The sequence below is a fragment of the Salminus brasiliensis genome, chromosome 1, assembly GCF_030463535.1.
Source record: "Salminus brasiliensis chromosome 1, fSalBra1.hap2, whole genome shotgun sequence".
Classification (NCBI taxonomy): Eukaryota; Metazoa; Chordata; class Actinopteri; order Characiformes; family Bryconidae; genus Salminus; species Salminus brasiliensis.
In genome coordinates, this window is record NC_132878.1 from 3,318,176 (window position 1) to 3,331,337 (window position 13,162).

Sequence of the window (13,162 nt, forward strand, 5' to 3'; positions counted from 1 at the left end):
CGGCACGTCTACACAACAGCTGGGCTTTGCTTTAGACAGAAGCTTTAATTGCGATTCCCCAGTCCGAGAAGATCTGTATGTTCAGACGTTGTGAGATATTGGATGCTGCCTCGTAATGAGGCTGAAGATGAGGCTGAAGATGAGGCTGCGGGGTGTGCTACCGATTTGTCAGACCGAGCGAACCACTGTGATTCATCAGAACGCAAACCCCACAACACACTTTACACACTGCTGCCACTCGACAGAGCACTCATTAGCATGAGCGTAATCTTTTGTGCAGAGGCTAATACTGCAATAACGATTAACGGGGCACTCGGCGAGCCGGGAGTTTAACAAATGGAATAATCGGGGCGTGAATAGGGGCCATTTCTCCTTCTCGGTTTCATTGTTTTAATAAATGTGGTTTATTCACCCCAATCTATTTATCAGGGAAACGCCAACGACAGGAAAAATGCAACAAACTGTTGCTATAGTTACATTTAATTTTGATTTCTCCAGATTTCACTATAAGACTTTATGTTTCTGTACCATAAAAGCACACTTTTCATGGTGTACTTCATTACTTGTGTGTAGAAACCATAGAAGCACCCCCATATTGTCATTTATCAACTCAGTGAGAGCTAGTCATGTTAAACATGGTGGAGGTAGTGTCACACACTGTTTCTGTAACTAAGACATCCAATTTCGTAATAGAAATTGGTGGCGTAATAAAGCACTGTTTAGAAGCAGATCCACAACTCACAGTGAGAGCTAGTCATGTTAAACATGGTGGAGGTAGTGATACACACTGTTACTGTAACTAAGACCTCCAGTCTCCCTCTTGGTGGCGTAATAGAGCACTGTTTAGATCCAGATCCACAACTCACAGTGAGAGCTAGCCAGGTTAAACATGGTGGAGGTAGTGTCACACCCTGTTACTGTAACTAAGCCTCCCAAAGTAAACAATCAAACACCTCCCTCCCCTTTTACATTCACAGCAGCCGATGTTTTGGACCCAGCTGGATCAGAAGCTGCTGTAGATGTGATGGTAATGAAATCTAGTCGAGTTTGATGGGGCTAAAATTTGCTGTTGTTCTTTGTGGTGTGAAATAATTGTACAGCTTTTGACATATCAAATCCATTAAGTAAATACATTAAATATATCTGAACCCATTAAGTTAATTTCTGTAATTAAGATGTATAGGACTGTGCAGCACCTTTAAAATGGTAGAAAACATTTACACTGAATTAAAGTTATTTGAGCATTTAAAAGGTTATTCACACTCAAATCAATATTACAAAATATGGTTCTAAAAGTGGTTCTCCTATGGTGGTCGCTATGGTGAACCATTTGCAGCAACTTTGTTATAATTTTTAATCCCAACAGTGCTGGAATTCCAAAAGAGTATATTTGCTATAGTTAAAATTGATATATGTGGTAAAATGCTACATAAAATAAAAACATTTTAGTGAGTTTAAGTCATTGTTTTTATGTGTTGCCTCTGGTGAATTAAACCTGCTCTAATTCTCAAACTTCAGAAGTAAATATCTTACCAAATACAAACATCATTAAAATCATAGCAAACAATCTGGTGTCATCTTTTAGAAGTTGGATGTTTTAGATGTTTGCTATATCTGCTATATTGCTTACCCTCAAAGCTGAGGTGTATGAAAATATCAATATATTGAAGTATCGTGATGTGTTCTGCAATATGTTCCCAAAAGCACAGTATTGATTATTAATGAAAAGAATATTTCAGATGTAAAGACTGGAGTGAGACAGTGGTTCATTTAGTGTTGTGTTTATACCCCGACCATTAGTTGGCAGCGTTGTACTCCGTCTTCAGATTCTACTGTTCTGACTGGTAAAAAGCCAACTTCTCTTTTACTCAGATTTAATAACAGCTTCCTAAAATTGATATATATATATATATATATATATATATATATATATATATATATATATATATATATATATATATACATATATATATATATATATATACATATATATATATATATATATATATACATATATATATATATATATATATATACATATATATATATATATATATACATATATATATATATATATACATACACACACACACACACTCAATAAACGGCCCTGCTTCAGTATCACAATATACTGAATCGTAAGCCCTGTATCATGAGCAGCATCGTATTGGCAGGTTCTTGCCAATACACAACCTTACTGCGGTGTAGAAGCTCTCACCCAAATCCTCCAACGCTGGCTGCTGATGTTCCCTCTCCAAACACCTTCCCCGGGGAAGAGCCTATCGGGTTGTTGAAGGAGGGGCTGCTGCCGAAAGCAGCCGAGCTGCCAAATGCTGGAGAACTGCCGAAGGCAGGGGGGCTGCCGAAAACTGGAGCAGTTCCAAAACCACCTGCTGGAGCAACAGAGAGGATAAAGCAAGCAGAGAATTATGAGAATTATAATGTGAGAATAACAACAGCCAAGACATCAAACCCCGGAAATCACATAAATTAAATTACGCAGGGACCATAAAAGAGAGAAACCCATCCGATCCAGTTCTAGATTCGATTCATCAAAGTAGCTTCCATCCTCCTCTTCACAGTGAGTTCATGAGGAGACAGCTGGGACGCTTTTCCAACAGGACAAGAAACACATATCCTCACTGTTCCAAAAAAACCTTACAACTTTACCAGAGGAGCAACAACTTTCAATGGAAGTCAATGTAATATAAATATATTAAGTCATTTTGGAGCATTTCTATTGCTCCATTCATCGTGAAATTCTGAGACAACATAAAGAACCACTGTCAGATTCACATTATGGAGAAAAGTGAAACACAGCAAAACTGGAGATACAAGGATTTTGCTAGACACAAAAATAACCTACAAACACAATCATTTAAACATGAGAAATAATTACAAACAAACACTAAAGTACAAACATTTTTGTTTAAAAACTTTTTATATATTCTTTAACGGCAAAAAAAGATTTCTGTGATCTGTTGAGAACAACAGCTGTATGAAATATAAGGGCATAAATATAAATATATATATTCTGTGAGAACTTTTACTCAACTATTTATATAAAGAAATCAGTTCTAAGATTTGAAACATTAGCCTTTAATCCAATCTTCTTGAATGATTGTTGAGCGGTTTGCATATACAGTATGTGTTACACATGGGATGAGAGAAAAATCTTGATCAGGGACTAAACTGACAGGCTTTTTAACCTTGAAGAGAACGAGTAAAATCTCAGAAGAGCTGAACCACACACTAATATTATATATATATATAAATAAAAGAACACACACACACACACACACATAATACAGCAACACCCAAAAGTTAGGAAACCCCGATCAGAATGTCTGTTGGTGGAAATAGTTGGTGAGTTAAAGATGAACTGACGTCCAAAAGTCAGAAAATTAAAACTGAATTTCTGAATTATTTTTGTTTTGCATAATTTCAGACAAGTTCTATAAGATGTTTGATCTTACTGCTCTGCTCTTCTGTAAACAAGGCATTGCCCTAGCAAGCTAATGAAGGACTGAGATCTTGGTAAGGGTTGTCTGAAAGCTCAAATCTCTTGGGGTGCCTAAACTTTTGCATGGTGCTCCTTTTCTTATTTTCAGAAGCCTTTCGCAGGAAGAACAGGTGAAAATCTCCCAAACAAGAGTCGAGAGACTCTCAGCTTCTACAGAAAACACATACAAGCTGGGATACTCGCCAAATAGGGGGTTAGTAAGTACTGACCATGCCACCATCCCACTTTTAATTTTTTAACTGTAAAATATAAAAATACAAAAATAATCATTAAATTATTAATAATCTTAAATTATGAAATTTTTTTTAGCCTTTTAGAGATCAGTTTATCTTTTACTCACTTTATAGACATTTTAACCAGGGGAGCCCAAACTTTTGCATGCCACTGTATACTACTCTATAACACATCTGATCTACACAGTCATCGGGGAGAAAATGCAGCCAATGCTGTGTTCAGGGTCATTTGAGTTCACGCCATAAAAATAAAGCTACTGACCGTAATAAATACATTCTGATGAAGTGCATTTCGGACACTCTTTAGGGACAAATTTGAGAAAATAAGACAAATACGATAATCATTTACTGTTAATTACTGTAATTATTGTTGGTTATTCAGTAATTAACCTCTAGTATTTACTTTAATTACACATACTGTTGTGTTTTTTTTACTAAACGTACAAACTTCATCTGTAATCGTCTTTATTTCCTGAATTTATTCATGTTTTATCTGGTAGAAACTTGCCTAGCGTTTGCACAGAGCTGCATGTATATGTATATATATCTCATATATATATCAGCTGAGTCACGGCAGTGGAGTGTCCTTGCTGGTTCAGTGTTAGGCCTGGCCCTGGGCTCCAGCACTAATCTGTCTGCAGCTTTAGAGACAGCGAGACTGAATGAGCGCTCCGGGCTCTGTTGTACAGAAGGCTTTCCTGTCGCTCTGTATTGATCGCTAACCCCATTCATGTCGGCCCCAGAAGGGAGGGGCGCGTACCGAGCCGCTCTGAAATTACAGCCAGGCTCCGCACGCTCTGCGCACACCCCAGTGAATAATTGATTGAGCTAATGTAATTGGATTACATTCTCTGGAGCACTGCCATTAATGGCCAGAAATGAGACTCTGAAACAGCGATCAACTGGGAAAGATGTGAATTTATAACAGGAAGAGCAAGAGAGCGAAGACGGATTCAGTTGGTGAAAAAATATAAATAAATAAATAAATAAAAAAACAAACAAACAAACAGACAGACAGAACGCTCTACAGTACCGGCCTGCTGGACCCACATTATTTTAGGTAGCATATCTGTACATGTATGTAAATGACCTCTAAATGAAGGTTCTAGCTGACTGCACTGTACCATTCCTGTACAACATGCACTGGATTTTGTTGCATCGCAAAAGCAACACATTCAAAATAAAGGTTTTTGCCATATATGGACGTATGGAGGAGTTTTAATAGAGATATAGGCCATTTAACTGCAGTAGAAACTGACTGATGTACAGTTTAACATGCTAAAATGAACGATATTAACGTTAACCATTAATGTCTTAAAATACTGCATTTTTCTAAACAATAACTCTAAGACAATTTAAGTATTTATGCGAAAACAATTTGTATTTGTTGATTTTTTGTGGAACTTTTACTATAGATTTTGTTAGTGTTGAGTTTTGATGCTGATTGTGACGTTTCTGTAAAATTAACTTGGGTACAATTAATTTAATAAATAAATGTAATTATTTTTAGGCTTTTCTTTGGCATCAAAGTAGCTAATATGTTCACTTTTGTGATGTTTTTTTTTTTAACTTACAAAATAAACTGCATCAGTCAGTAATGCACTGATCAACTGAAAATATTAGTCTGTTAAATTTTTGCTCTAACAAAATTAGTTTGGCCAAAGCTGGCAGCTTTCAGTAGGTTTAGCTCCTTAGAACATGCCTCCTTAGGCATCATCAGCAACATGGGGACTTAAAGTAATATTTACCCAAAAAAATAATAATAAATAGATAAATAAAATTTAAAATAAACCCAGAAATTTACAGCCATTTCTATCTAGAGTTGGTATTTTATCAATGGTTTGGGAAAAACAGAGCTCTGCTTTTTCAGGTAAAATAATAATAATAACAAAATTTAAAAATGTAAAAATCTGCAAAAAATTCCTCAGCTGCATCATTCAGTAAAACAAGGGCCAACTAAATCTAGAGTCCTGTTTTATTTCTTACTTTAATTTATTTAAAATCAGTATAATTAAAAGGCAGGGCCTAAGCCGATATGAGATATGATATTAGAAATCAGTATAAGTATCTCTTAAACTAATCTAAACTCAGGTAAATCTAATCTAATCCTTTATTAGTAAACTCTGTTAAAGACTCAGGCAGCTCAGGTGAGATGAAATCTGCCGCTCTTAAGCTGAACAGTACCTGTTTTTGCCGGCGTGGAGAAGGAGCCAAAGCCCTGAGCTGCCACAGATCCTCCTCCAGCGCTGAAGGTTCCTGAGGGTTTCTGCTCTCCAAATGTGGCGGTCCCAAAGCCAAACGCCTTCGCTCCACTGTTACCAAAGAGACTTGTGCTCCCTGCAAAAAAAAAAAAAAAAAAAAAAAAGCTATTTTAATAAACCAGCTAAAAACTGCTTTGTTATTAAATCAATACATACAAATAATAATAATAACAATAACTAGTGTTACAGCGTATTAGCAAATTCCCCGGACAAGAAAAGAGTTGCCTTGCACGTTTAAGGTAGTAGAAACTTCACAAGGATGACTGGGCCATAAATGCCTGCGGGGTTGCGACGGTACTCAGACTTTGAGAAGAGTTGCACTGAAGTACAGTGCAGTGAGCGTCTCGTTGCAGTTAATGATTGGCTAAAATGAGTGATTGCATTCGGACGTGGCCAAAGACCATAGAGTGAAGGAAGTAGCTGAGCTGAATCTGCAGGTGTATGGAAGCATACGGTCATACAGGTCTACCAGCAGTGGCAGAAATCTCAGCCTACAGCAAATTCTCTTCAAATTTGTGTCAGAAAGCTGAAACTAACGGCTTGTATGAATCAAATTGGGTTCCTTCCAGACAGGAATTACTTCTAGAAGTCAGTGCAGGTCCTTCACCAACAATTTCTGGAAGAACTCTCCTCAGGGAAACCATCAACATATGGAGCAGAGCGGCTCGCAAGAAGCCTTTGCTCACTTCTGCTCAAGAATGAGGAGAACTTCCTGTAGGCTGGGATTTCTGCCACTGCTGGTAAACCCATACGACCGTACTCCTTCATACATCTGCAGATTCAGCTACTTCCTTCACACTATGGTGTTTGGCCACGCCCAAATGCAGTCACTCGTTATAGCCAATCATTAACTGTATCTGCTTTACCACCCATTTTCGCAGCGCCATCTGCAGGAGCCACCTAATACCACCGTAAACATGCAAGGTGGCTTGTTTTGGGTCACCCTGCAACTCATTCCATCTGCACAGCTACAGTAGTTCTGAGCTTTGTTCAAAAGGTGTCCTGAGGTAGTACAAAAAAAAGGGTAGCACAAGTGCAGACTGCATTCTGAGTGTTGCCATGAGGGGCGCTACAGCAAAACCTGTAACCTCTGTTTTATTTAATTGTTTGGCATTTCATTTAGATGTGAAGCACCTCGTAGACCTGGCTTGTAACCGACTCCCGTTTAGCTGGCCAGGAAATTCTCCACAAGGGGGCGCTGTTAGTATTCAAACAGCTTTAAATTGGCAATCCCCCAAACATCGGTACAGGACAGACATTACTGACAGGCTCTGCCTGACAAAATACATGGAACCCCCCTTTTATCCTACCACTGAGTCCAATGGACCACATACACTCAACAGTGTGCGATGGCGGCGTTCAGAGTGGCGTTAAGATCTGTAAGCGCTTATTACTGTTCTTTAAAATCGGAGTAGCGACACCACTGATTTTATTTTCCAATTTAAAAACAGCAGATTTGTTTGGCTTGGGTTAGATTATATATTTATTACATATCAAAAATAAGAACAGCAGAATTTACTGTAGAAATACTGATATCATGATAATCACAGATTCTTATAAACTACTATTCAGATCCTCTCCCCTGCTGAATACAGTGATTTATCCTTAGCATCTGCTGCTCTTCATCTAATTAAACCCAGTCTAATTACACTGTTCGTAACGAAACCTGCAGCTGATCAGTGTTTATTAAGCCCTAACAGTCTCCTCCATATGCCTAGAAAAGCTTATTGTCACCATAACATTTAAAATATCGTCATATTGCCCAGCTCTAGTTAAAACGCAAGGCAGGGGGTGTTATTCGGCACCTCTGGACCTCTAAGCAGTTAATCTCTCCATCTTACTGCTTATTTATCAACGTCTGCGACGTCCAAAAACTTACTTAATTTTGCCGCTTTTTTTCACTTCTCTCCATAATGTGAATCTGGCAGGTGTTCTTTACATTGTTTCAGGTAGTCCATGGTGGGTTTATATATATGTATAGATATATGGTGGGAAACTATAGCATACAGCTGCACGCACTCCCTCATTCACTGTATACGCGAGTCTGTACACACCACACAGCGCTCTGGGTAAAAGAACTCACCGGTTTGATTGGCTTGGCCGAACCCGCCTGTCGTGGCGCCGCCGAAGGGGTTTTTGTTCACAGCGTCTTCGCTGGGTTTGCCTCCCAAACCGCTGAAGAAGCCTCCACCTGAAGAGGCGGCGGCGTTACCGGTCCCAGAGCCAAACAGACCACCGCCAGACGAGGACTGCTGAGGGAGCAAACAGAGGAGAGGAAGTCTGGGAAATTGGGTGTAATCAGAGGTTTGTGCTCGACGCATTAAGGTTCCTAGGGCCTGACTGAAGATTTGGTCCCGGATCAGTAAACACTCACCGATATCATCTGAGATCAAGATCATCAGATATCGGATGACCTTAAAAACTGATGACATTGGGTGATATAGTTTGATATTATCAAACATCAAACAAGCTCAAGTTTGATACGGTTTCTGATCATAAAAGAATATTAATTATATGATATATATATATATATATATATTATATTGCAATAATGTATCATAATATAATAATATATAATACTAACAATAGTAAACAATAAATAATTATGTTTAACATTATTAATAAAATAAAAATACAATCCGTATTTATTCATTTATTTATTATTAGTTATTAATAAAAATGCACAAATAATTTAATATATTATTACTATTGTTATAATAATAATAAAGCATTATGTTTATTTTGTGGTTATTTATTATTATTATTAGTAACAACAACAGCCGATTACTTAACATGCTGAAAAGTCTGTAACTGTTTACCTTTAGAAAAATTAGCATATGACTTTCATCTTAACTTGAAACTAAAAGTACAGATGAAGGTCATACAGTAATGTTTAAGAGGTAAACACTTGGAGATTTGATCTTAAACAGAACTTCTGGTGTGGGCGATCATAAGAAGATACATTTTTAGTAAAATTATTATTTAAATCTTTTTATTTGTGTCGTTTATTATTTATTAGTTATTTTCTTTGTGGCTCTTAGTTCTGGTCATAAATGTGTGTCAATCTGTGAAGTGTTTTTATTAAAATGTAAATGATGCTCTGCCTGGTCGATGTATTGACCGCGGTCAGTGAAGAACAGTAAAGCACCGGGTGAAATGAAGATGACCGGTCTCTACTGGGAACGCTAAAGACATTACCTGGCCAAAGACACCGCCACCGCTGGGCTGCTGACCAAACACTGAAGGAGTGGGAGTGCTGCCGAAAGCTGCAGGAGAAATAAACAAAAACTGAAACCCAGCAGCAAACAGGCAGATTTAGTAAGAACTTCATACTGGATATTAATGCTATTAGAGCTTCATACTGGATATTAATGCTATTAGAGCTTCATACTGGATATTAATGCTATTAGAACCTCATACTGGATATTAATGTTATTAGAGCTTCATACTGGATATTAATGTTATTAGAGATTCATACTGGATATTAATGATATTAGAGCTTCATACTGGATATTAATGATATTAGAACTTCATACTGGATATTAATGTTATTGGAACTTCATACTGGATATTAATGTTATTGGAGCTTCATACTGGATATTAATGTTATTAGAACCTCATACTGGATATTAATGCTATTAGAGCTTCATACTGGATATTAATGCTATTAGAGCTTCATACTGGATGATGATGTCATTAGAACTTCATACTAGATGATGATGTCATTAGAGCTTCATACTGGATATTGATGCTATTAGAACTTCATACTGGATATTAATGCTATTAGAGCTTCATACTGGATATTAATGCTATTAGAGCTTCATACTGGATATTAATGCTATTAGAACTTCATACTGGATATTAATGCTATTAGAACTTCATACTGGATATTAATGCTATTAGAACTTCATACTGGATATTAATGCTATTAGAACTTCATACTGGATATTAATGCTATTAGAACTTCATACTGGATATTAATGCTATTAGAGCTTCATACTGGATATTAATGCTATTAGAGCTTCATACTGGATATTAATGCTATTAGAGCTTCATACTGGATATTAATGCTATTAGAACTTCATACTGGATATTAATGCTATTAGAGCTTCATACTGGATATTAATGCTATTAGAACTTCATACTGGATATTAATGCTATTAGAACTTCATACTGGATATTAATGCTATTAGAACTTCATACTGTTATATTAAAATTGTATTAAATTCCGAATGTTCTACAGTTTCTCAGCCATTTAAAAATTACAGCTCTGTCCATCATTCTGGTCTTATCTAACGTTGGGTGATTTCCAAACTTTTGAACAGTACTGTATGTATACAATATATAAACAAAACAAGCAACACATTCAAACCAAACAAATAAATAAAGCCCAGCTGTCTCCTCAAGCTGCTTGTGCGAACGCCAAGAGTACGTAAGGCTGCATCAGTGCAACGAGGGTCTGAACAATCTGGACGAGTCTGGACTGGTTTAACGCTTTAACCACCACGCAGTTCTCGCCATGGCTGAGGACCGAGAGAAACCGTGAACCTCCAACACTGCCGCTCAAAACATCCAGCAGAAAAGAACAACAAAACTGCTCTGCAACAGTTACACCCTTAATCCTTACACCCCCAACATTTACATAACCCCCTAAAAGCTAACGCTAGCCAGCTAAAACAACCAACCATGTGATCATCCTGCCAAAGAGCGCCTCTGGAGCTGCTAAAAGCTAACGCTAGCCAGCTAAAACAACCAACCATGTGATCATCCTGCCAAAGAGCGCCTCTGGAGCTGCTAAAAGCTAACGCTAGCCAGCTAAAACAACCAACCATGTGATCATCCTGCCAAAGAGCGCCTCTGGAGCTGCTAAAAGCTAACGCTAGCCAGCTAAAACAACCAACCATGTGATCATCCTGCCAAAGAGCGCCTCTGGAGCTGCTAAAAGCTAACGCTAGCCAACTAACGCTGTCGATAGGGCGCATCTGGAGCTGCTAAAAGCTAATGTTAGCTGTCCGAGGCAAGCGGCAAAGTTATCTAGCTAACACTAGCCAACTAAACCAAGCACCGATGCGGTTAGCCGCTCCAGAGGCACCCTTTTGCAAGAAAACATTGGATGTGGTTATCTGCCGCTGGGGCTCCTCTGGATCTGCTAAGAGCTAACGCTAGCCAATTACACCAAGCACCGATGCTGTTAGCCGCTCCAGTGGCCTCCTTTTTGCAAGAAAACATTGGTGCTTGTTTCAGTTGGCAAGCATTAGCTCTTAGCTACTCCACAGGCACCCTTTTGCAAAATCAGAGCTAATGCTAAGAGCTAACGCTAGCCAACTACACCAAGCACCGATGCCGTTATCTGGCGTTGGGGCACCTCTGGATGTGCTAAGAGCGAACGCTAGCTGACCTCGGTGCACAGCTCTAATCATGCTTTCAGAGACGTCCGGGTTTGAATCCGGCTCATCAGCAGCCATTCCCACGACAACGCTGAAGCGAGAGGATTTATGATTCATTCTCCGTCCTTGAGGATATGCTCGTGTTTCCCCTCCATCTGTCATCTGACATTACTAATACTCCGCATGGCGTCTGCAGCGAGATAAATATCACCACCACGCAACAGCAGGACTGCAGATTACTTCCAACGGCTGACAGTCGATCAATCAATCAGTCGATCAATCAATCAGTGCGCTGCGGATGCTTCCCACTACTGTGTTGTGCTGAAATCCTGTTGATAATCAATATTAAAACCAATAACTTGATTTTGAACAACTTTGTAGTTCACTTCTACTACAAACTGAAAGCGGTCTTTAAATAAGTCTAGAAATTGATGACCGGGGGGTCTCCGAATGGTCCAGTGGACTAAGGCACTGCCGCTGGTCGCTATGAGCAGCCGGAGTCAGAGGGAGCACAACTGGCCTGGCTCTCTAGAGGGGGCCAGGCTCCTACCGTGATGTTGGTCAGCACAGGCGTCTGCTAGCTGTATTGAAGCCGGGGAGTCCCCTGGACACATCCTGTCCCCTCTGATACGTTAGCCAGCCAATGTAGCTGGCATGCTACTAATTAGCCAGTTTAGATGCTGTTCTCCCCATCCCTGTCCAGTGGAGCATCGCAATGGTCATGGTACAAGTGAGAGTATCGTGGATATTTAATCGTGATCATTCAGAGCTCAGCGTCTCAGTATCTCTGTATTTACTCCAGATAAGAAAGCCTCACACAATCTCTACTATCTGTACGAACACTGCATTAGCGCTGCAAATCACTTCCTCTGCAGAATATTTTCAATTAGAGAATTCCTCAGAGGGCAGAACTCGAGCCCCTCAGACCCCCGAGCCGAAAACAAACAGGTGGAAACGAAAGGTCCATTCCCGAGTCTCTGATCAACCCCAGGGAGGAAGCTGGTGAGGCTCGGTGTCTGTGGGCCGCAGATCAGCTGTTCCGTGGGGCGACGCACCCGGCCGGCTGATGCTGCCAGGAGAATTCTGGGAATTCGTGGGAACGGACAAGCTTGTCAGAATGCGGCCCACGCCCTCAGATTAAACACCCGCTGGTGCCCCAGAGATAACGCCCCCAGCTGCCACCCAGCAAGAAAAGACGGGCACCTGCTGACCTGATATAGCCTAAATTCCAAGACCACCACATTCACTTCATAGTTAAGAGTGTGAGGAGCTCCCAGCCCTCAACCTGAACCTTCATATAAACAAACAGACGCATAATTAACCATAACAAATTCTTACCATTATAAAATGAATGTGAAGAATTTACCCAACTTCCTAAACCTTTTTAGGAACACATACACACACACACACACACACATATATATATATATATATATATATATATATCATATAATGTATGTATATATTCATTATATATATATATATATATATATATATATATATATATATATATATATATATATATGTGTGTGTGTGTATATATAATATATAATATAATGTATATATATATACATACACACATATATACATAATGAATATATACATACATTATATTATATATTATATATACACACATATATGTATTTCCTCAGTTTTTACAATATTTTTGTAAAAACAATCTTTATGGAATCAGATCATATAAAATAATCTTCCCTTTATAGAGAATAATAATGCTAATTACATGAAATTTTAATGATA

General features: G+C 38.6%; 1 protein-coding gene across 5 annotated transcripts in view; it reads right to left on the reverse strand.

Annotated features, from left to right (window-relative positions):
• nup214 (nucleoporin 214) overlaps nucleotides 1-13,162 on the reverse strand; it is an 82,400-nt gene that overhangs the window by 12,190 nt on the left and 57,048 nt on the right. For 2 of the 5 annotated variants that reach the window (XM_072692692.1, XM_072692659.1), the window contains exons 30-33: nucleotides 9,216-9,283; nucleotides 8,101-8,269; nucleotides 5,941-6,093; nucleotides 2,219-2,393 (exon numbers count right to left, since the gene is read on the reverse strand). In XM_072692692.1, the coding sequence (XP_072548793.1) occupies nucleotides 2,219-2,393; nucleotides 5,941-6,093; nucleotides 8,101-8,269; nucleotides 9,216-9,283 (565 nt within the window). The remainder of the gene's footprint in view (nucleotides 1-2,218; nucleotides 2,394-5,940; nucleotides 6,094-8,100; nucleotides 8,270-9,215; nucleotides 9,284-13,162) is intronic. The other 3 variants (XM_072692682.1, XM_072692675.1, XM_072692667.1) reach the window with 3 other exon arrangements.